The sequence below is a fragment of the Stegodyphus dumicola genome, chromosome 3, assembly GCF_044657685.1.
Source record: "Stegodyphus dumicola isolate Sdum_Otavi_A_Nest chromosome 3, ASM4465768v1".
Lineage (NCBI taxonomy): Eukaryota > Metazoa > Arthropoda > Arachnida > Araneae > Eresidae > Stegodyphus > Stegodyphus dumicola.
The window spans coordinates 121,957,397-121,981,673 of NC_140770.1; the positions used below are offsets into that span (position 1 = coordinate 121,957,397).

The following is a 24,277-nucleotide window of genomic DNA, read 5'->3' on the forward strand; positions in this document are numbered from 1 at the left end:
AATAAAATGGTACAACATTCATTCTAGTACTTACAATGTAAATTTACATATAAATTTTCTATAAATTTTGGTGCAAAGTTCATTATAAAATGCATTTGCTAATATTTAATAGTTATAGCATTCAATATCAAATCATGGAAATTTAAGTAATGATACATCAGTTGCATATATTAATTTCAATACTCAGCTCAATGCCAAATTTCTTCTATATCTGAGATAACATGTATTTTTTTTTGAGAATAATTCTTTTGTGTCATTTTTTCATTTAAAAATCTCTTTGAGATATATTTTAATGTGAATTATTTTCAAAATTATCCTCATTAGAATGAATGTTGTTCTCTTTATTATGTTTGAAACTGCCGTTACGTTAAAAAATATATTCAGAAAACTATTTATTGCTGAATGTTTAAAATAAGTTCTACTGCTCCTTTTTGACAAAGAGTATCCATTTGAATTGCAGTTGGTTTTAATTAATCGTTGGTTGTATTTTTAAGAACTACTTGATAAAATTCAACAAATTAGTTCAATCTATGAGTTCATCTGAAAAACCTAAAATTTTTATTCCAATTTTGTCATGTGTATATATTTCAAGAATGAAAAAGAATTACAAATTCACTATCCAACAATACTGAGTAATATAAGTTGTTGATATAGCCAAACTTAAAATGACCCATTTTAAAACCAGATTAAATAAATCATCGCGTATTTTCGGTCATCGAATTTCTGTGGCGTTAAAAGTGTCAGAGATTTAGTAAATCCAAGGGTCAAGGTAAGCTCAGATATTTTTTTTCATAGTTCATATTTGCTAAGTTATAAATTTTGCTGATGCAAAAGTTATGTAACTTATGCAAACATATGCTTAGAGTATTTGAACTAGTGTTGAAAAATCACTGGAATTTAAAATGTAATTGACAGTATGCCTTAAAGCTTGTTTTGGTAAAAGCATATTGATATCCATTGATAATACAGGGAGCACCCTTCAATATACTCTAACTGCTGTTTTTCATAAATTAAAACATTTTAGACATTTAAGATATCTTCCTGTAAGTTACAACTAAATGAATGACTCTTAAGCATAAAAATATCAAATTTTTATGCTTAAGAGTAGAAGGAGTTATACACTTTTTAAATAACAGTGTCAGAAAAATATACTTTTTAAAATATGTAAACCATTGTTTGAAGTACAGAAAAACCTTCCTTAGCAACTATACCTCTTTAAGTGACTATGTCAAGTATTCTGGTGATACAAACATTGATATTAATTATCACTGAGAATCATGCTTTGTGAAGTAACCACCTCCATTAAATATCAAAATTGTACAAAATTATGGAAGGTTATAGAGAGGTTTCACTGTATACTTAAAGTATAGCATATCACTGTTAGATATTGATGATGTAAAAGATATTATCTAATCATAAATATTTCAAGCATTAAATAGCTTAGTGTAAGTCAATAAGTTTTCAGATTCTGACTTTGTACCCTGTCTTTCACTACGTAATATTTTTCTAGCAACTGTGTTAAGTACCAATAAGTAAGTTTCTGTCTTAAATACCACTTAATGTAATCAGGTATCATCTGTTCTGTCTGTAAAACTTAATCGTAATAAGTGAACAAATGAATATCTGTAAAACTAAAGATGACACTCTATGTAAAAAATACAAGTATTAAAATGTCTATGAGAGGAACATTTAAATATTAAATCCACGATCAATTTTTGTGACATCTAAGATAGAAAATACCCAAACTGACTAGTTAATTCAGAGGATGAATGCATGTAACATCATTGTTCATGTGTTTGTTAATTGTGTAAGTTTTGAAGTTCATGCATTCATTGTTGATAACTATATTATTGGCCTTATATATATACTTGCATTTCAAAATTTTGTATATTTTGCCAGTGAGCTAAGTATTAAATGCTGTTACGTATAAATTCATATTATGTGGAAAAGTAGTTTTTGATCTAACACTTTCTGAGAATTTTTTAATGTTGATCATCAAGCTTAAAGCATACGGCTGAAATTACCAGTATTAACCATAATTTAATTATTCTCCTGTTTCAGCGTTTCTCAAACTTTTTTGAATAGAGATTATGTGAATTATCATAATTTGTGAATCACGTTGCTGCTGTTCCCTTCGAAAGCAATTTTTTAGCATATATTACTACTAGTACACTAATATTTTTGATATATAATTAAAATCCGTTATATTTTATAATTAAGCCCATTGAAGAAAAGTTATATTTCTAATATTTCAAGATTATTAATGAGAAGGATGATTTGTAATTCTTGCATGGCTCTTCTATATTTGGATATATGATGGTAACACCACAGTCTTAGTGGATATATGATAGTATATTTGGATATATGGTGGTAAGTACCACAGTTATAGTGCTTTAAATCCATCTTTTACTGCTAAGACTGAGTGGGAAGTCTGTAAGTAGGGTAACCAATAATAAATTTCACAAAATGTCTATCTTACGAAAAAAGGTGATAGATGATTGTCATATGTAACTTTTTAAACTCTGAGATTTTTCAACTAAATTTTTTGTCTCCTGTGGAAACTTCGGAGGACCACGAGGGCAAGCTGTATGATCCACATATTGAGAAGTGCTACCTTAATACATTTCAATTTCTAGAGAAATTAATCTTAAAAAAAATCTGATCATTATTAAAACTACTTTACAGATTTATTTTATATTACAAATAAATATAGTAAATATCTAATAAACCTCAAATTATTTTCTGCAAAATGAATTATTTAAATTTGTACTGCTTTTGCTTCAAAAATGGATGATACATGCAATTTATGATTTCATGAAAGGACCAAAAGGAATCTTGTTTGCAATTTAATTATTTAATTTTAAAAAAGATTTAAATCATTTGGAATATGTGCAAGTGCATGCAATTATTATGAAGAGATTCTGAATTAAAATGTCACATAACAAATTTAGAATATGTTATGCACTTCTAACGAATGTGATTTTTTCTTTATTTAGGAGCCATGCTTTGAATCCAAAGAAGAAGAGGACTGCACCTACACAACTATGATTAATTAAAAATAACAATAATATAAATTTTACCTATTTTTTATTTTATTTTCCTTTTGGATAGTTTTCAAATAAAAATAAACCCATTTTTGTTTCTATATTCTGTGTATTGGAATAAAGAGTTCCCCCTCCCCCCAGTGTTCACTGATATGCATGTAAAAGAATTGTGTGCAAAATTAAATCAATTTTTGTTTGTCACATTCATTTTTCACAGTATGTACAATTTTCAAGATCTACAATAGAAGATTCATTGTAGCATAAGTCATTTTTTTTCTGTGTATTTTAAATATAAGATCTGTTTTTGTATATATCAACATTTTCCATACCTTTTTCTTATTTAATTTATAAAAACGTTAAAATATAATAAAATCAAAATAAGTGTATATCTATTTTTCAAGTTGGGTAAGGAGGAGAGGCATGATCTAGCAAAGGTAAAATGGTTGAGAACCACTAATATATGGTATTAAAAGTATTTTCATTTCTGCATTAAATTGCTGGAACCAAATAGATCTTTTATATTATCTTTAATAGTTTTTGTCAACTAAATCTAATCTTGCAAGATGTAGTTATGCATAACGAAATTCATTATTATGAATTATATTGACTGTTAATTATAGATCTTCACGCTAGCTGTATATGTTAGGAGTGAAATGCATTGCAATATCCAATATTTTCAAAATATGATATTTTTTGAAATAAAATATATGATTATGGAATATTACATTAAAATGAAATGGTTCCTTATGTAACCTGTATGTTACACTAAAAGGCTTCATCGAATACTTGTAAAGTAATGAGCAAATACTAAGTTAATATCTTGTGTGAATGAATATTATCTTACAGAATTTTTTATTCCATAAAAATCTATCTAAAAATATAATTTTGTTGAATGAAGATTTAAACATTTTTCCCGGAGATTTAAAAAGTCGTTTGAAATAATAACAAAAACATTAATCTGAAGCATTTAATAAATGAATAGAAAATTTTGAGAACAATTAAATCATCCACAGGAATTTTGAAATAATCATCGTATTTTTGACATCAGTTAAAGAAAATCTGAGTCATTTTAATTATAGTGATAAATTAGTTCCATTAATAGTAGGATAGAAAATTAAAATTTTAAGGAGCCATTATGCATTATCAATTTTTCATTAAAAAATTTTTAGTTTATTACTACTATCATATCAATTATTAATGCTGAATTCTTTATCTTCAGTTTTTACATTCTTAAGTCTACTTTTCTTAATTTTCTAGGCATAGCAGACAAAAATATAATTATAGGATCAAGGCATTTCCAAATACGTTATATTTTCTTCCTTAAATTTTTAAGATCATTCTATATTCATCATGTATTATAGACACAGTATCAGGGGATTCTGTTCAATTTTTCAGTTAGAATTTGGGACGAAGTTGTGAAGTCATACCTACATTAAATGCTTGAATTGATTATTTGAAATATGACAAAGCAAGAGAGGGCCATCTGTCCAAGGAAAGGAATATTTTAAGGAAAACTTCATGTTACACAAACATTTACACAGGCAGCCCATTCTCTAGAATTTAAATCTAGAGCCAAATGCTAGTGTTCAGCTTACTGTCTGGCTGCCTGTAGGCAATAAATGTTTTAGTAGAAGGAATACTTGAAAAATTAAATTTAGGACTAACTAATTCTTCAATATTGTATTCAATGAGAAGAATGTATTTTATTAATAAAGTTTTAAATCTGGGAAAATGCCTGTACAACTGTCCGATTAATTAATCTATTATTTCAATTAATGGTCAGTAGCAGAAGAGATTAAAAAGCATTTATGCCTAAAAGAATTATATGTTGTAATTTAAATGAATAATGCAATTAAGCATGAAAATAATTTTGGATAGCTTGTGATAACTGAATTTAAGTTCATTGTTGAGTTACATCAGTAATTTTTTTTAAAATTTGAAAAAATATTTAGAATTGTTTATTGAAACAATTTCATTAAAATATTTTTTACTGTAATCATATCCAATTGCAGTCTCTTTAGATTACACTGTTGGGTATAAGGAGAATGATTTGGTTTAGTTTATTTAAGTATGGCAAAGCACACTAGGACTATCTGCCTAAGCGGAGAAATGCCTTTGTGGAGGACTTTCGAAGGGGAACTGACTTATATACATGTTACACATGGAGAAAACCATGAAAATACCCATACAAACAGCCCATTCGCGGGATTTGAACCTCGGACTGAACTACCAGTTTTCAGCGGAGGAATTCTAGAACATTACTAATTTATTGACAAAAAACCATTAAGTCTAATACACAAGTTTTTTTTTCCAGCTATTTCATGATGCATATGTAACTTTGAGGTGTCTTAAAATTCAATAAAGGAAAGTAATGCAGATGTAAGAAAAACATAAAATTTGAGCTTCTTTTTAACATTGGGAATATTTTGAAAGAAAATGTATATCTTTAGAAAATCTAAGGTATTTTTCCTTAAAAAAAACTTAATAATATTTAAAGTTACATAACTTCCCTTTCCCCACAAATAAATAAATGCAGCATATTTTGTTACAAGCAGTAGCTGTAGACATTTCACATAAAACATATGTTCTACATGGGTAAGTAATATTACAATCAAAATATTTAATATTTGAGAATACATCATTTTTGTATTTTGTATAAGACAAATATGTTCTATATGCATAATTATTTGGAAGAACTTTTAAGTAAATTATCTGCAATACATATATATCCTTTAAAATTTCACATGAAAATACATGTTCTTACATAATCACTTGCAATAACCTTACAAGCAGAACACTAGTAATCTACAAATATTCCCTTTAGTAATTCACATTCAAAAATTACGATCTACTTACACTATTATTTCCTGTAATCTTTATAGATGTTTACATTGGTAAATCACATATGAAAAACATGTTATACTTACACGATAATATCCTGTAACATTACAGATCTTTGATCTGTAACCTTTACAGACATATGCTTCGGTAATCAACATACAAAAACTTTGTTATGCCTACAGAATAACTTCCTGTAACATTACATGTCAAACATCTGTAACCATTACAGGTATAATCTCTGTAAAGTCACTAAGAATATTCCTGTTTTGATTACTCAAATAATCCATGGCATCCCAGTTTCCACGACTTTTCTTAGTAACTTTACAGATTTTTTTTTACAGTGTATATATACAAAGTGTTTCAATACAGCATGTATGAATTTCTGGGAAAAGTAAGTTGTTCAAGGACGAATTGGAATTATACAGCAGTACAGGTCCGAAACGTCGTCTTCACGTATTAGATGGCATTGGCTAGAGGGGGGATCAGAGAACATCATCTCAAGAAAATGTAATTCACGTTTAATGTAAATGTTTGGATCGACATTAACGCGGATCACTTAATAGACTCATATCTTATAACTGTTCGTCTGAACAAGGAGTTACAGAACATTGGAGGAAATTTTAATAACCTTTTTGCATGAACAACAGACCCAGCAGTGGATGTGCCTCGAAATGTTGTTCCTACAGAATAAGATACCATCATTTCATAGATGACATTCATCAAAAGTTAAGACATTTGTATAATAGGTATATTGGATGAGGCGCGCCATTCATTGACCTGCACAATCTTCGGACCTATCCTACCTTATTTACATTTTCTGGGTTCATCTGAAATTTCCTGTGTTTGAAATACTCAACGTGCACAGCGTTCAGGATCCTCTCATATGTATCTCTGTAGTTGTGGCCATTTCAGATATGTCGGGAATTTTCAAGAAAATTAATGATTCCATGCGCCAACGATATCAGGCATGACTTCTAGACGCACTTCCAACAAACTCTGTACAATTCGTTAATATACCTGTCGTTATTAATAAACCACATTTTATCTACTTATATGCTGTTCTTCCATTTGTCATGTTACATGCACTCTAGCACATGGCGGTAGCAATACTAACCCTGCATAATTATATGATTCCGATTCGTGTTTGAGCTATCTGCCCCTCTCGGAAATTTTTACACACTGTGCTAAGATGCTCTGTATTTCGAAGGAAAATTGTTTGCATTAAAATACCTTTAAATTAAATATAGGCCTACCAGAGGCGGAACAGATATGTTTGTATAAGACGACAACGCTTTGTAAACAACAAAATTAGCCTAGAATAAATTAGATGGCTACTGGGCTGCGAAATACGCTACTGAAAAATCAGGGCAGCAAAATTCTTAGAAACGTTCTGAGTAAATATAAAATTATGGTTGTAAATAATTTTCTTCTTCCTTACAGCGTGCCATTTCTAGTGTAACTGAAAGCACGTTCAGCGGGATAGTGGGAGGTCTGGATATCGAATCCTGGCTTGAGCATCGCTGATTGTTCTTGTTTTCTGCTCCGATAAATACCTAATTGCCTTTCAAGATTACTTATTATAAGATACTAAACTAGTGCTGGATGAAATGATATGCGCTTTGGTAGCTGAAAAAATAAAGAGCTCCATATCCATTCTCAAAATAAAATGTTTATCAGAAATGTTCAAGCAGGATACAGAATGATGAACAGAAACTCTGCAGCTTTAATATGCTAAGATAGACGCTGATCAAATCTTCCAGCACTTTTGAGGAAACCACGTCGTATATTTATGTTAAAGTTACTTTTCTTATAACAAAAATTTAAGATTTTAAACAAAGGATAATTCTAAGAAATTAAAATATGCATTTGACTAACTATGAATAAAACGAAATTATACGAGGAAAGAAACATTTAACTCTTCCAATCAACTGAAGAAAAATTTTCAGATTGAAAAGCTAAAGAGTTTTAATCAGAATTTTAGAAGAATGTAAAATTCTATAGCTTAAACAATTAATTTTCAAAACCTTTTATAAAAACGGAACTTCAATAACTCTAAAACTAATAGAAACTAATAATTTCTAAAATATTGAAAAGACGCATAGATAATTTCTTAAATCTTTTTAGTTTTGGAATCTTAATAAAGAAGTAAACTAATTCTCTTTAAGAAGAAGGAAAAACAATTAAACGAAAGGGCAATTTCCGTCTAGACAGCTGAACACCGGACAATGAGATAATATTATTGATGATTATTGCTGTTCATGTAAAATTAAGCAACACTCCTGTCCAGGATTAGATCATGATGTTTGATCTGGAATAGATCATGGTGTTTGTTCAATCGTTACGGCAGCTGGCATTACTAGATGATGTAAAACAAACCTTTGCGCAACGAATCTGGTATAGCCCATTTCCTTTTACGTAATTTCTTTTATGCAAAGTCGTTCTATGTAAGGAAAAGGGAAAATTAGTCAACAGCATGATATTATAACATCCCTACGCCTTGGAAGTCTCACGTTACGAAATTTGCCGTATCATTCTTCTTACGATAATTCCTTATTCGCAGATACAAATGTAAATGATAATCAAAATATTATTTAGTATTTTATATTAATTTAATTTGAACATAGTGCTTACTGTTAATCTTAATCCAGAAATTTGTATTAGTAAATTTAATTAAATAAACTAAAATTTTGGAATTTTACCGTTAGAAAACTATATTAGTGTAAAAGGAAGGCTCACTTTGCAACAAATTCCTGCATTTGGTGGAATATTTTCAGCCTTATCTGTTCATTAAAAGAAACCTAATTTTTTACGTTTGGTGTCAGATTTTAATACAAATTCCATCTTTAACTGTCGATACTTAAGAGTTCAGTGTTTAGAGGCTGTCATGTAGAAAATGATTGTTTAACATCCCAGACCAAACAGTTTGCATCTTTTTTTTTCCTGAATTACTATTACTTTAATGTTGGGGAGTATTACAAAAAAGTGCTTTTACTTTACCAGCTGATCCAATGTTTTCTTTGACGAAATTCACAGCATTCTGAACGCTTTCATCTTTTGTTACATCGAGCTCCAGTACCTGAAGGCGCTTAGAGCAACTCTTTTTTAAGTCCTCGGCTCCTGGTCCATTCGGAAAAAGGCAACTGGCAAAGACGTGAAATCCTCGACTATCTAATCTCTTTGCAAGGAGATTTCCGAAACCGCTATCGCAGCCTGTTAAAGTAAACAGAAAGATCATACAATTTTGAATTTTATGCGAAGGAAAATGGCGTAACTAATTTTCAGCTCATAAAGTTGCTTATGAAAAGCCTTTTTTGCTCTAAAATAATTCTAAACATAAAAATTAAACTAAGTAAGGGTTGTAAAGATTAAATAATTAAATATGTCTAACTACCTAATTAACAACTTCTGCTCTACTCACCATTAGCAGTTACCTCTATGTGTCGGCGAGTTATCACTTTTGCTTAGTAAACACAAGATAGAATACTAAGATAAAAGTAACATAATACTTTATTTCCTCATAATTGGTTTAATCAACATAAAATAATATAGTAGGAATTAAAGTCTTCTTAACAGCTGCAGCTTACTGGAACTTTACAGTATATAAACTGGGTTATAGTTCAGGTAAATCAACGCGAAGCTATAACACTAAATCGGTCACATAAGACAAAGATGAATTAAATTGTAGCACTTATCAGCCGTACCAACGTTAGGTTTTCATGTCTGTTCTGAATAGCAGCTCTTTTTCTGTAAACAAGCAGTAAATGAAGAAATTCTTTCTTTCTTTTTAACCTAAGCTGCTTGCCATAAAATCTGCATAACTCTCTGGACTGAGCAATTACGTGACAAAACGAGGCATAAAAAGGAATCAACATAAGCTAACTATTATTTGAACTTAAATAAAATATCACATAATTAATTTCCACGTGTCAAATATGAATTCTAAATCTTTAAAATGTATAAAAAATAAATTTATAATTTCATTAAAGTTTGTTTCCTTAGGAGAAAATTTCAAGTCCTTCAATAAACTTAAAGAAATTGGTAAGTTCCTTTTTTCCCCCTTTGCTAACAGATCCAAAATTCTTTTCTTACAAACATCTTCAGGAACTATAAAAAGTCCTTGAGTGGGGATGGTGATCATACAAGATCCACGGTTCAATGAACGGTTTCAATGCCTCTCAATGAATAGGTCAAAATGATGTAAATTTTAGTGATATACTCAAAAACACAAAGGGTGGGGTAGGACTCCTAATCGAATTTCGAGGATTTTTTCAAACTGATTCTCAAGCTGAAATTGATATTTTTCATTGCTCGTGTGTCATTGTTATCGCAAACAAAGAGAAATTGCGTTTATAATCCCAAACATTCTTTCAGATCTAGTACGTAATAAACTATATCGGCGGTTTAAGCAAATCGTAAAGCTTTATTTAAAGCGTAAGTTTATCATTTCAAACTTTAATACTGCTAGAGCCGTTGGGTTGTACTTTAATGCTGCTAGTACTGTTAGTTTCATACTTAATACTGGTAGAAGCTTCATATTACAGTAAAACCACCAAAAAGGGAACCATCAGCTCTAAACGATTTTTGTCTTTTGTGAAGCTGGTTGCTTAAAAGAACATGAATATCGTTGATGTTCAGTATCAATGTTTATTCACGTTCTCAAAAATAGGTTTTAGAGATTGTCACAATGACAGCTTCCACTGCATTTATTATTGAAATATATGATGTGCTGCTGCAATTGCTTCCTGTAAGCGAAGTGCATTTGCTAACGTTACAGATTTGAAAACAAACATGATTTTTTTTATTATAGACAAGAAACACGTTCTATTTTGATTAATTTCAGGTGTATTCTCAGTCAAGTGTTTAACTCTTCTGGCATTTCTTACTTTTTGAAATTCGATATATTTTCTTGGCAGCCCTCGTTTGTTTCATTCGAAATTTGGCAGCATTTTCACGTCTGGATTTTTCACTGCTTAAGGGGTGTTGCAACCCAAAAATCTTCAAAAAATGGTGATTTTAGATTGTTGCATTTTCAAATTATCTACACTTTTATCTTTCTAAAAATACCATTCTTTAATCTCTATGAAAATTAGAACAGTAAAAAATATAGTTTTAATTTGGCATCTGCTGCTTTGATCAATGAGGATTTTTACATAAAAACGCGTTTCTCTCCAAACGTGATTTTTTTATACTCGATGCACCTTTTCTCAGAAACTACTGCTCACAGGTACCTAACATTTTTATGGCTTATTTATTAGATTTCCTAATATTTACTGAAATGAGCTTTTTGTGATAAATTAAGAAAACAAATTTTTAAAAAAATTTTGTGTGAGAAAAGTGCTAAATTTTAGTATGCCTAACAAAATATTCTGTAAATTACTCTAAATTCAAAAGGTTTCAAAAGCTCATTTCAATATAATCAGATAGGTATATTTTAATTACACAAAAAGCGTACATCTACAGTAGATTTTGAGAAAAGGTACATCGAAATTAGCCAATTTAACATTGTTGGTATAGGGGTTTCCAACACCCCTTAATTGTAGCCAGAGCTCGAGTCAATAGGAAGGTATGCTTTTTTGTTTTTAATTTCTTTTTCATTTGGACAAAATGCTACCCCCTTTTTTACTTGTACAAGTCGTTTACCTTTACGGTTTTTTTAAAAGACAAACACATTCACGCAGTAGGTCCTACTTAATTTTATTTTTACAATGGACTCTTAAGTTTAATTTTCATACTTGAGAATTGTTTGAATATTTTTATTCTTTTGTATCTTCTTGTCATTAGATAAGCCATACTAGGTCAATTAAGATTTAGTAACAGATTTTTATTATGTTTCAATTTTGGTTTTTATTTGTAGTACCTTGTGTGCATTTTTAACTCAATATTTTTTTAATTTATATGATTTGGAACACGCAGACATATGATTTGGAAAAGAGGCAAATTCGATGAGACTTATGCTCAGTTTAAATTAGTAAAGAATTTTGTGTTCGTTTATTGCTGTTTGAAGTCTCAGTGGGTTTGTCGGACGAAACATGTCTGCATGCTCTAGTTAATCAACTTGGTTTGACGCTTCAAAACACTTTTCCCTTGACAAATTCTGATTGAAGCTTTGAACACAGAAGATTAACAAAATATTTCAGTGCTCATATTTTCATATTTTTCTTATTGTTTCATAGGTTTTTTAGTTCATTATTTGTAATATGCTTAGTAACTCATTTTACAAAGTGTTTCTGGATTTATGATAGGTAACTTCAAGTGTTCTTAACAGCTTTTTCTAGGTTTTAAATTCCTTTCCTATGTATGTTTATATATATATATATATATATATGTGTGTGTGTAAGAAAAATAAATAATATGTAAAAGATTAAATTAGCAACATAAATTTTCCTTCTCAATTCTAAAAATAGTAACCTGTATTTTCGCTGCATCATTTCGAGATAATTCCATGTCATGAGATTCTTACATAATTCTGGTGATGTAAATGGAACTAAAACTCAAGCAGCCGACTGTAATGTTACAGTAATATTAACTATCCAATCAAAATGCATTGAGAACTAAAAACTAACTCAGTCTGAATTAAGATTTCATCCTGAACATAACGCACTTGCTTTCTACGCATTGGCTTAGCTGGACTGCAGTCTATCTGCTCCTCTTTTCTTACTGCAAATCTATCAGAAATGTAAACTTTTTAGGATAGGCACATCTAACGTACCAACTTGTTTGTGGCCGCAACATGTTTGCTGAAATAAAAATGAATATTTAATCTGCCTTCGCCTCCAATTTCCTATTCATTATGGATCAACACTCGTATGCCTTCAAAATTTCTGCTAATCATTGCATCTGAGTTTGTTTTTATTACATATATATGTGAGTTGAAATAAAAGTTTCGAGAAAAAAGATGATGCTATTTCTTTTTAATAAATTGTTAACAGAATAAAATTTTAAAATATTGAAAAAAAAATCTTTCACATCCAGGTAAATCTAAATCCATGTCATGAAATCTAAAAGCTTCCAGTTTCGCATGTAAAAAAAATGTGCTGCAAAATATTAATCTTGCAGACATGTAATACCAATATTATATGAACAAATTTGAAAATTTATCTGGAGAAACTGCGTGGATTCCTTTTTTACTTTCATGTACGAAGTAAAAAGGAAGTATTGTAATCGCGAAAAGTTTCAGTCAGCATATTTCAACGAAAATGTCCATTTTGACCGCTATCGAATGCAATTTAACGGTGTTTCTGCGTGACATCTGTACGTAAAGACAGAATAAAAGACTCTTTTCCTCCAAAAAAATTATAAAACTGCTTTAAAATGAATTCTGAAGAGAATTTTTCGTTGTGTCTGTACGTACGTATGTATCTCGCATAACTCAAAAACGAGTACCCCAAAACGTTGAAATTTTGTATATAGAGCTGCTCTAACATGTAGATGTGTACCTCGTATTTTGGTTGCAATCTGCCGTATCAAACGTATATAAATATATTTATATATATATCCACTCTGTTACCCGGCTCAGTGATGTCAGTTTCTTTACTCTTATATGTTTATAAATTGTGCATTTTTTGCTTTAAAAATTATTGAATTATGTTGTTCTTATCTTCCGGTTAAGATTTTTATGCCTTTAGGAAATCTGCAAGCAATATTTGTAGAATTTTTAGCAATTTAAAAGCTGTTTAAGTGCGGTTAAGCCTAATTTTTAAATGACATGGCGGCCATATTTATTTACATTTGAAACAGCAGAATAGTAGATTTGTTGCTAATCTAGAGAGACTAAGCTTCGCAACAACAAAGATAACGCCTTCATTTATTATTGCGAATTAAATCATGCTTAATCCTTTCTGGAATTTTTTAGAGGAAATAAGAGTTTAAGATTTACTTCGTAATTTTTAATATAGATATTTTGAGTTTTTATGTATTTTTGCCATGTCGCGAAGTGAGAACTGAATTAATTGAGTGAGAAATACTGAATCGTCTGCGAAAAACTGTTCCTTTTTTTTTTTTTTTTTTTCGTTTGTTTGCTTAATTTCTTTTAAACATCATTGTAGATTTATTATAGTATATGAATAGAACATGTGGCAACGATTAGATAATTCTTCAAATGATATAAGTTTTGTGCATTCCGAGTTATAAGATGAACGAAATATAACACTGTTAAGTGAACCTAGCGCCAGAGTGTTGCTATGGCAAACAAATATAGTGAATTTTAAAGAGTGCATTTATTCTATTGCTTCGTATGCGCTATCGACGAAGTAAACTTAATTCAATCCAATAAGTTTAAATAAAATGCAAGAAAAATGCCTATAATTTAATATGCTGTACAAGGAAGTTATGTGGTGCCACCAAATATTATAGCCCTGTATTATATTTAAAGAAATTAGATAATGAAGAAACTGTATAAATGTATGTATGTTTCTAGCATTGTGATAAAAGAACGGTATCTAGAGCCATCAAATTTTCAATAACGTACGTCTCCACTCGAATGTGGGCATCTGGAAGAATAAATTTGGAATTTGTTTTATTATCTACTTCGCATTTTGTAAAGCATTTATGAGTATTTGATTAAGAAGCTCGACGATTATAAAACGATCAATGGCAACACTGTACGGAAATAAAATACTACTAAAAAAAAATTATCTCCAGCTCGCGATCTAAAGATGTACTCTTTCAAATATTTTGTGATATTGCTATTGAATTGAATTTTATGGTTTAAGTGCAAAGAACATGATATTTAATAAATAAAGGTAACACACAAAACGCTAAAAAAACGCCCCTTTGGGCGTAATATAAAATCTGAAAGCTTTTAGGTTTTTTTTTTTTTTTTTTTTTTTTTTTTTATTTATTATTATATTTTAATTTCTATCTGATTAAAGTGAGGTTATCTGTGGGCGTCATCCTGATGCTATTCTTTTTAATCGGTAGTTTAGTGTAAGGGGGATTTTTTACTTTATTCTTTCCATCGACTCCTGGGGGGTCTACATCGACGACTTCGGAGACACCTGAATTAAATGAAATTCAGATATTTGTATTGTTGCTGTAGTTTTGTATCTTAGCAATAAAGGTATACGAGCAATGTGAGAGTAAAAAAATGAAAAAATTCAAGAATTTTTATTGCAAAATTTAGGCACGATAGTTAACGAGAGAAACAGCTTACCTGTAATTAAGACAGCTTTATTTTCTGGTTGTATTCTACCTCCTAGATATCTCTTCTTCGTGAAGTGATACGTCCATCCGGCAAGAAGACAATACAGCAATGTATTTGCTGTGCATGTGTAATAACAGGTAATGGAGGATGGCAAAATAAAACCCAATATTTTCAAACACAGGCCAAAAAGTACCCAATGAGTTATACACACAAGACAGCTCTTAGCGGACATTTGTATATCTTTTCACAAGAGCGTCTTAGTTTCTGAAGAGTTAAAATGCAATACTTTTAAACTTTGACCGTAATCGATTGTAATGAGATAAGAAGGCAGTGAAATGAGATGAAGGCAAAAGTGAGTTGCTGCATATCATTCACTTTCTGCGATAAGGCGTTTTGAAATTCATTATCGGTTTATCAACAGAGCCCGGCCGCTTCAAACGATCAAACAAAAGAAAAATGACTGTGACGTAAATATCTTCTAAACAGGAAGCTATGTAGATCGTATTCGGAACGTCTTGCATAATGAGTCGATTAAAGCGGGCACTACTAAGATACTCACCTTTAGTTCAGTTTCAATTTTTAGTTCTAAATAATACCTCTTTCCCATGCATTAGCTTTCATATTTGAATATATAAATATCATATATCCGTGCCTGTAGATAGAAATGAAGAAGTAATCATAATATTGAAATAAAATATATTTATTTTTAACTAAAGGAATTTATTTTTCCATATAGATAAACATCTATACGCAGCCAAAAAATAAAAGCTTTTTTAATTCCGAGCCACTATTACTCTGGGTTTAGCCTGTTATATCAATCCAATCAAAGGAATGGGGAAAAACTTAAAAATTCAGTAAAAATAAATAAATAAATTACGTCCAAAGGGGTGCTTTTTTTAACGTTTTGTGTTTTACCTTTATTTATTAAATATCATGTTCTTCGCACTTAAACCATAAAATTCAATTCCACAGCAATATCCCAAAATAATTTTAAAATGAGCATATCTATAGAATTTCCGATACATAGTCTAGCGTGCTGGAGATAAAGAGTAGAATGTTGCCATTGCTCGTTTTTAAATCGTTAGTTTGTTAATCAAAATTCGTTAAAGTTTTACAAAAAATGAAATCTCTACATATTATAAAAAAGAAAGAGTCTGTGTGTCTTTCGTCCATGCTGCGGAGTAAGCTAATAGACTCAGGGCCACAAAATTTGGTATCTAGGTGCATCTAGACAAGAGCCAGTGCACCTCGAAGCGATTTTTTTTCAAAATTTGAATTAGATTTTTTTAAATTTTATCTTTTCGATTTTATCGCATCATTTTGAATTGTTTGATTCTTTTAGAAACGTGGTTTGGGCAACAGTTTTTCATTCAATTGTATACTGGACTGTTGACTGTTGAAAATCAGCACTGTTGCCACTTGGAATACTGGACGTTTGTTGAGAAAAGGCAACGGGAAGTAGGTTAATTTATTTATTAGGATAATTAATATTCGTATTAAAGGATATTGCTTATTTCGTTGTAATTCTGTTATATGTAATACATTTTTTATTCAAATTTATGAGGGTTTTTTTTGTGATGATGAAATTGTTTTGCAGAGTAAAATTCTGCGCAGTTTTTAAATTTAACGTTTGGTGTTCCCTTTAGGCATTTTCCCGGCACATTTAAAAGCCAGACGAAGGCTTTCTGAGTAGCTGCTAGTAGATAATAAAACACATTCCAAATTCCAAATTTGATCTTCCAGATGCCCATATTCGGGTGTAAACGTACGTTATTCAAAATTGAATGGCTCTAGGTACCGTTGTTTTATCACAATGCGAGAAACATATGTATACATTTAAGGTGAATCTTCGTTATTTAATTTCTTTAAATATAATACAGGGCGATAATATGTGGTGGCAACAATTTGGAAAGTGAATCGGACATATATAGTGAACCAACATAAAATGCCAAAACGAAAATAATAGTCCATCAGGGCAAATTGCCCTTTGGACTAAAAGTGAATAAAATATTGTTGCGTGCGTACGGATTCGTTACGAAATGAATGCACAAGTCCGATGAAAAATGAACAAAAAAATTTATTATTACCACAAAATGCTTAAATTCCCTCAGATATTCTTTCAGTTTTACAATATCCCACAGTAGTTATCTTCTAACTACTCAAACGTTCAAAAGAAAACGGCTAGAGAAAGTTAATCCGCGAATTCGCTACAGTCAACAAGAGCAGTTTTCTAAACAACAACAAACTAAGTAACTACTACGAACTGAGAGGTTTTCCTCCTTTTATAAGATTTTAAAATCGTGCGCGAGAATTTTCGAGTACTTTCTCGAAATCAAAAAGAGATATTAATTAAATGTTACATGCACGCGCTCTTGTATTTTCAATTTTCGGGCTTAGCTTTCCTTTAATATTCGTCACGCGCTACACTGCGCGGGAAATAAAACCATTTAATTTACAATTCAACTAACATAAGCTATTTAAATACCAAATCCGTAACACTGCCCCCTTTCGGAGGACTGCACGTCCCGGGCAGTACAATCCCTGGACAGGAAGTCAAACTTATAACTGAGTCATAAACATTACATTACAATATCAAACAACATGAACAATAAATACAATAACTAACTTAAACAAATCAAATGCTATCAAATACTAAATACCAAATAAATACTAAATACAAATCAAATACTAAATGCAAATCAAATACTAAATATAAGTCAAAACAAATACACATTATAAACAAAAAGTACCATGGTCTTACACTATTTACAATTATTTACATTACGTACTATGGCCATAGTAATGAGCTAACGTGTCGTAATAAGCGACTTTAGGTTTAGAGTTCGAAGATTCACGGATCCGAACCACTACGTCATTCAGCCTGTTTAGGACTGTGTGCGGACCATCCCAAGGTGACTGGGATTTAAATTTAGGCCTGACTCCTTTTCGTCGAATTGGGTTCCACAACCACACCTTGTCTCCTTTGTTGGATCTATGTCCAGTAGCTCTCGTGTTGTATCTGGACTTCACTTTCTCCGTCGCCAAGTTCACCCGCTTTCGTGCGGAAGAGTGCATCACTTCAAAACGGGCCTGGACATCTTGGATGTGTTCCTCAGGCGATGAAGGCGCATCCGTATGGCGATCAAACAGGCGGTCACAAAGCAGACGAAGGTCTCGACCAAAGAGCATCTGAAATGGAGAATAGCTGGTAGTCTTGCGTTTCTTTTTGCCCCTAGTATGATTTCGGCAGCTTCCTGAGCTGGGTATTTCGGACAAGGCGTCGACATTTCCAGGCGAGGATCCCTTTTGAGATGGATAGTCATGTCATCAGATGCTGAAAGCAGTTTGTTTTTCAAGAATAAGGAAAAATTGTATTTCCTTAAAAATCCAATCCGAGTATGCATGGATCTGTAATATCCGCCACATAAGCCGTGTAATAGTAGGCGGCACTTCCAAACGTGATGTTCACGTTTAACTTTCCAGCTATGTCGATCTTGTCACCAGACGCAGTCTGAAGGGTAATAGAGGATGGCGTCCAAATAAGTTTATCTTTAAACTGTTGAGCTAAATCTCTCCGAATGATGGTAACATTAGCTCCTGTGTCAATGATCATATTGCAAGGAACTCCATCGATATGCCCCTTGATGGACAGTCCGTTGCTGTTGCCACTCACTGTAGAAATCTTGAGGGCTTTAAAACAAGGTTTTAAATTCTCTGGCAACCTCCGTTCCTCGATATGGTCATTCATTTGTTTCCTCCGTCGTTACTGGGAAATGGTCTCAATTTCCGTGCTTCGGGGTGCTCTGCAGTTCTTTCGTACGTGGCCTTCAGTTCCACAGTTCCAGCATTTTGGTTTCTTGTCACTCCTTTTTCGTCCGATGGCATTTAATTGTCTGTTCAACTCGTCTGTCTTATTTTCCGTGCTCTGGGGAGTTCTGCAGTTCCTTCGCACTTGGCCTTCAACACCGCAATTCCCACGCTTTAGAACTGGTTTCTTTTCACTTCTGTTCCGTCTCAAGCCACTGACTTGTCTGGTAAAATCATCTGTTTTATTTTCCGTACGTCGGAGTGTTCTGCATTTCCGTCGTAGGTGACCTTTACTACCACATATCCAACACATTAGAGCCACTTTGTTCTCCCTCCTACTCCGTATCAAATCGTCGACTTGTCTGGATAAATCATCTAAACGAGCCATCAATTGATTCACTGGCTCGTGGACTCGCATTGCTCTGACTGGGTAGCGATCTCTGCGAGTTGCTTGCTGGGCTGCCTCGAACTTCATGGAGTACAAAAGAGCGCTTTTTATGTCCTTAAAATCCGCCATTCGCAGTGCTTTCTGTATTTCAGGGTCCCGGATGCCATCGATGAAATATTGCAGCGAGAGGATTTCTCTTGTTTCTGTCGGGCACTCCGAAAAGACGTGATGTGACAGCCTTTCAACATCCGTGGAGAGCTCCTGAAGTGTTTCGGTGGGCTTCTGTTGACGGGATTTTAGTTGAAGCCTGCTGTAGTCTTTCAAACACTTTTTCCCAAAGCGCCGGATAGAGCTTCAAAATCTAGTCTCTGATTTTCAGGAAGCGTCTGCAGGATATCCGCGGCGTCTGCTCTCAGAGAAGCGGCGAGATGACAGACCTTAGCTTGGGAATCCTATCCATTCGCATCCGCAACGATAGAAAATTGTGTCTTACACACTTGCCAGGAGGACTTGCCATCATATGTAGATAACTTCAGAGAGGGACGAGCAGGCATGGGTAAAAATTTAAAATCATTACTATAGTTCCCTGCCGTCGCTACGAATTTCTTTAAAATATCCACTTCTTTGGCTACTGCAGAAACCCTATCATCAATTTGTTGTTCGATTTGGTGTTGGACGGCACAAACTCTTTCTTCAATTCGTTCCTCCACAGCAGAAACTCTCCTTTCTATATGTTCTTTTACAGAAGAAACTCTTTCTTCTATTCCTTCTTTCACCGAAGAAACTCTTTCTTCAATTTGATCTTTACGGAAGAAACTTTTTCTCCAATTTGTCCAACTTTATTTTCAACTGTGTCAATTCTTTCTTCCATAGCTTCAAATTTATTTTCTATTATGCAGGTAATCTCTCTTTTCATCTCTTCTTGACCTGTTTCAATCTTTTGTTTTCCTGCTTCAATCTTTTCATGACTAGATTTCATCTCCTTTTTAACGGATTTTATCTCTTCTTTAACAGGATCTTTCATCTCTTCTTTAAAAGATGTTTGGCCAGCTTCCATCTTTTCTTGGAACGCAGAAAAAGCACTGATGAGCTGCCTCAATTGTCTTCCATCGCTCTTGTTATTTGCATTCAAATTCCACTTCTGACGCCAAAAATTGTTGAGGACATACGGATTCGTAACGAAATGAATGCGCAAGTCCGATGAAAAATGAACAAAAAAAAAATTTATTATTAGCACAAAATGCTTAAATTCCCTCAGATATTCTTTCAGTTTTATAACATCTCACAGTAGTTATCTTCTAACTACTCAAACGTTCAAAAGAACTTAATTCAAAACAGCTAGAGAAAGCTAATCCGCGAATTCGCTACAGTCAACAAGAGCAGTTTTCTAAACAACAACAAACTAACTACTACGAACTGAAATCGAAATCGAAATAGAGTGAATGGTTAGGCGGCATTTAGTAGCCTCTGCTACTTTAACCGTCTCTGTTGGAGATATGCCCTAAGGCGTTGGGAAGAATTAAAAATTAAGGTGATTTACACCGCACCGACAAAGGTGAAGCAGGAACATGTGCTAATGCAGGTGAGTTGGTCAAGTAGACTTTGGAGAAGGAGGGTTCAAGCATCTGGCCGCCGTACAAGCTGTGATGTATCTTCACTAGTATGAAGAAAGATGATACGTCGAGGCCAGTCACGTGGGTGGTCACCCACCCAAGTACTGACCCCGAGCTCTGCTGCTGTAAACAGGGGAACCTGTGTGTTGAAAAAGTGAAAAGAAATCGTAAACATAGTGAAATTCCCTCAAATGCTTCTAAGCTGGTGATTACTCTTCACTTTCAGCAAATCTCATCAGTGTCATGGCTGCTTTGAACCCGGCAGTAAACTTCTCAGCCGTGGTTTTTGCAGCGCGGATCTTCTCAACGTGCTCAACCATACTGTTCAGAAATTTTTTGATTTTAGGATCTTGGATCCAGTTTGTGATATCCTTGTACTCTGTGGGTGGGTTATTCCAATTTTTTCTTTACTCTATCACTGTAGAGAGGTTTCATCTGGGTTTTACTGCCGTCTTCCTCTGTTTCGATGAATTTCGGAAAATCTGCCGGCGTAGGGATCTTAACTGCTGGCTTCGCCTGCTGCTTCTTTGCTTCATATCGCTTCTTGTACACGGGGCGACCCCTATATGAACTTACATGCGGTAGTGAGCAGAAGACGCACTTAGGTTTTTCGTCTGGCTTTAGAGGGCATTCTTTACTTCTATGGTGCTGTCCACACTTGCAGCATCGCTCAGGATTTGAGCAAAGATGTTGCGAATGTCCATATTCTTGACATCTAAAGCATTGAATTATGCGTTTTTTCGGGGCAAACTTCTCGATCTTGACATTAACACTTAACATATTGTTGAGTCCATGAATTGCACGTCCTTCCTTCGTTTTCTTCAGCTCCAACAGGAAAATCGGAAGTTTCTCGATAGCGTCTCCTCTTCGTCTGGAAAACTGCTTGACTTTACTTATCGGGAATTTCCTTCTCTACAGATCTGCCTGGATTATTTCTTCCCTCATCGTCGATGGGAGGCCCTTAAGAACAACCTTAATAGGTTTTTCGCTGAGTAACTGGAAAGTATGAAATGGTATATTTCTTTTCTGCAAAACCAGAGTTGCTTTTCTGTAATCGTCTACTGACTTTAAATTAACATACAGTAGTTTCATTTTCATATTGGCTTCGAACTACGAACTGAGAGGTTTTCCTCCTTTTATAAGATTTTAAAATCGCGCGCGAGAATTTTCGAGTACTTTCTCGAAATCAAAGAAAGATATTTATTAAATGTTACATGCAGGCGCTCTTGTATTTTCAATTTTCCGGCTTAGCTTTCTTTTAATATTCGTCACGCGCTGCACTGCGCGGGAAATAAAACCATTTAATTTACAATTCAACTAACATAAGGTATTTAAATACCAAATCCGTAACAACAGCAAAACTACAAATTTTATCTTAGTTACCATTTTAATTTTATGTTAAGTCAATCCTTTACTGTAACCATTACTCAGTATAGCTGTTTAGTCTAGCAGTGAAGATATTCTCCTTCATATCATAAAGATAGCCCAGATAGTAGCTCTAATTAATAATTTAGCTTCTGGATATAAGCTCCAATCATATCACTTCATTCTTCTCATGGAAATGGTTATTTTTGAAGTTTTTATTCTAATATCTTGAAGGTGCTCTATCCAGTTGAGTTTTCCGTCTATTGTAATTCCATGATATTTCAATTTGTTCTCATGCTTTATTCTCTTTCCGTTAATTTCGCAGGCTAGCTTTATTTGTCTGGTTTGGCTATGTTTGTGAAATATAACCGCTTTGTTTTTTTCTCTGCAACTGTTGGTTTTTGGAGTTACAAAGTTGATTGAAGATTGCGAGAGAAAAGTTGGTATTATTTTTGAGTTGCTTTTTTGTTCTACCAGAGATGATGAACGCGGCCTCGTCTGCGAATGCCAGAGTTTTTGTATGATTTCGCCACTGACGTGATATGATAGAGCTCGAAGTAAGAATACAGAGATACGCACTCAAATAGAATCCTTACGAATATTCTTGTATGGTGCTTTTCTACTGTTCTGTTATTGTGGCTGATTATACTTCTCCTGTTAAATAGACAGCTTTGCATAAAGATATTTATTGCGATGTTTGAGAACTTGAAGTAGGACAGGCCACCAAACGGAATCAAATCCTTTTTTTAAGTCAAGACAAAGCACACTAGATTGTAGATTTTTGTAATTTATTGTTTCGTACTGTCCTCGAGTAATAGAACGATTTGCATGAATCTGTACACACTCTCACTGATTATTTGAAATTTATGAAAGTTATGAGGTATTTCTCCCGCCTTCTTCGCATGCCTTCGTGGTGTGGTGGTCTGCACGCTCGGCACGTATTTCAGAGGTCCGTAGTTCGATTCCCGGCGAAGGCGTTGCTAATTTTTTATCTTGCCTGCTTCCAAAAAATACCAAATGTCTCTACAGTGGCGCTCGAACTAAAAGGGTGTTGGATGATGATTCCCCACACCCAGGATTTGGAGATTGTGTCACCTAAAAAACCCCAGTCGCCCTTTAAAAGGTGGAGTATATAAGGTATTTCTCCCACCTTCTTGGCATGCCTTCGTGGTGTAGTGGTCTGCACGCTGGGCACGTATTCCAGAGTTCCGCGTTCGATTCCCAGCGAAGGCGTTGCTAATTTTTCACTTAAAATTCCATTTTTCAATTTTAAATTTCCCTTAAAAATACCTAATGTCTCTACAGTGGCGCCCGAACTAAAAGGATGGTGGATCATGATTCTCCACACCCAGGATTTGGCGATTGGGTCCCCTAAAAACCCCAGTCGCCCTTTAAAAGGGGGAGTATATAAGATATTTTTCTCGCCTTCTTCGCATGCCTTCGTGGTGTGGTGGTCTGCACGCTGGGCCCGCATTCCAGAGGCCCGCGGTTCGATTCCCGGAGAAGGCGTTGCAAACTTTTCATCTTGCCTACTTCCAAAATATACCTAATGTCTTTACAAAGTGATGCCTTATTCTTTCGACATTGACTCCATGTTCCGCAGGATCCGCTCCATCCGCAAATCCATTCATGTTCATACAGGATCATCAGCCTCATTCAGCAATCCTTTCCGAATTGCTGGCAGGACGCTGATGAGCCTGTATGAATACTGATCTGCGGATCTTAATCTTTTCTGGAGAAAAGGATGATATGACCCGTCTTGAAGACGTCAGGGAAAACTCCTAGTTAAAGACATTTATTGAACAAATTTGTAAATAGTCGGGATGAAGCCTTTTGAATTAGTTTTATGATTTTATTATTAATCCTGTGCAGGCCTGCTGCCTTTTTATTTGAAGAGACTTTTATTATGTTGTGTATTCCTTTTGTAGTAAAATAGTAGTCTTCGGAGAAGGAAAGCTTTGATCTTTCTCCGCAATGGTACTTCTAAGTTGAAGCAATTCTTGACGGGAAGTGGTCCATGTTTGAGTTACGTTTCCTATTTTTACTATACCACCACTTTTGGCCTTAATAATGGCAA

General features: G+C 33.3%; 1 protein-coding gene across 3 annotated transcripts in view; it reads right to left on the reverse strand.

Moving 5' to 3' along the window:
* Nucleotides 1-15,323, reverse strand: part of LOC118205829 (estradiol 17-beta-dehydrogenase 2-like) — a 128,731-nt gene extending 113,408 nt beyond the window's left edge. The window contains exons 1-2 of one of the 3 annotated variants that reach the window (XM_085813256.1): nt 15,037-15,320; nt 8,883-9,095 (exon numbers count right to left, since the gene is read on the reverse strand). In XM_085813256.1, the coding sequence (XP_085669382.1) occupies nt 8,883-9,095; nt 15,037-15,259 (436 nt within the window). In that variant the 5' untranslated portion in view covers nt 15,260-15,320. Of the gene's footprint in view, nt 1-8,882; nt 9,096-15,036 lie in introns of all 3 variants that reach the window. The other 2 variants (XM_085813254.1, XM_085813255.1) reach the window with 2 other exon arrangements.
* Between the last annotated feature and the right edge of the window lie 8,954 nt (nt 15,324-24,277).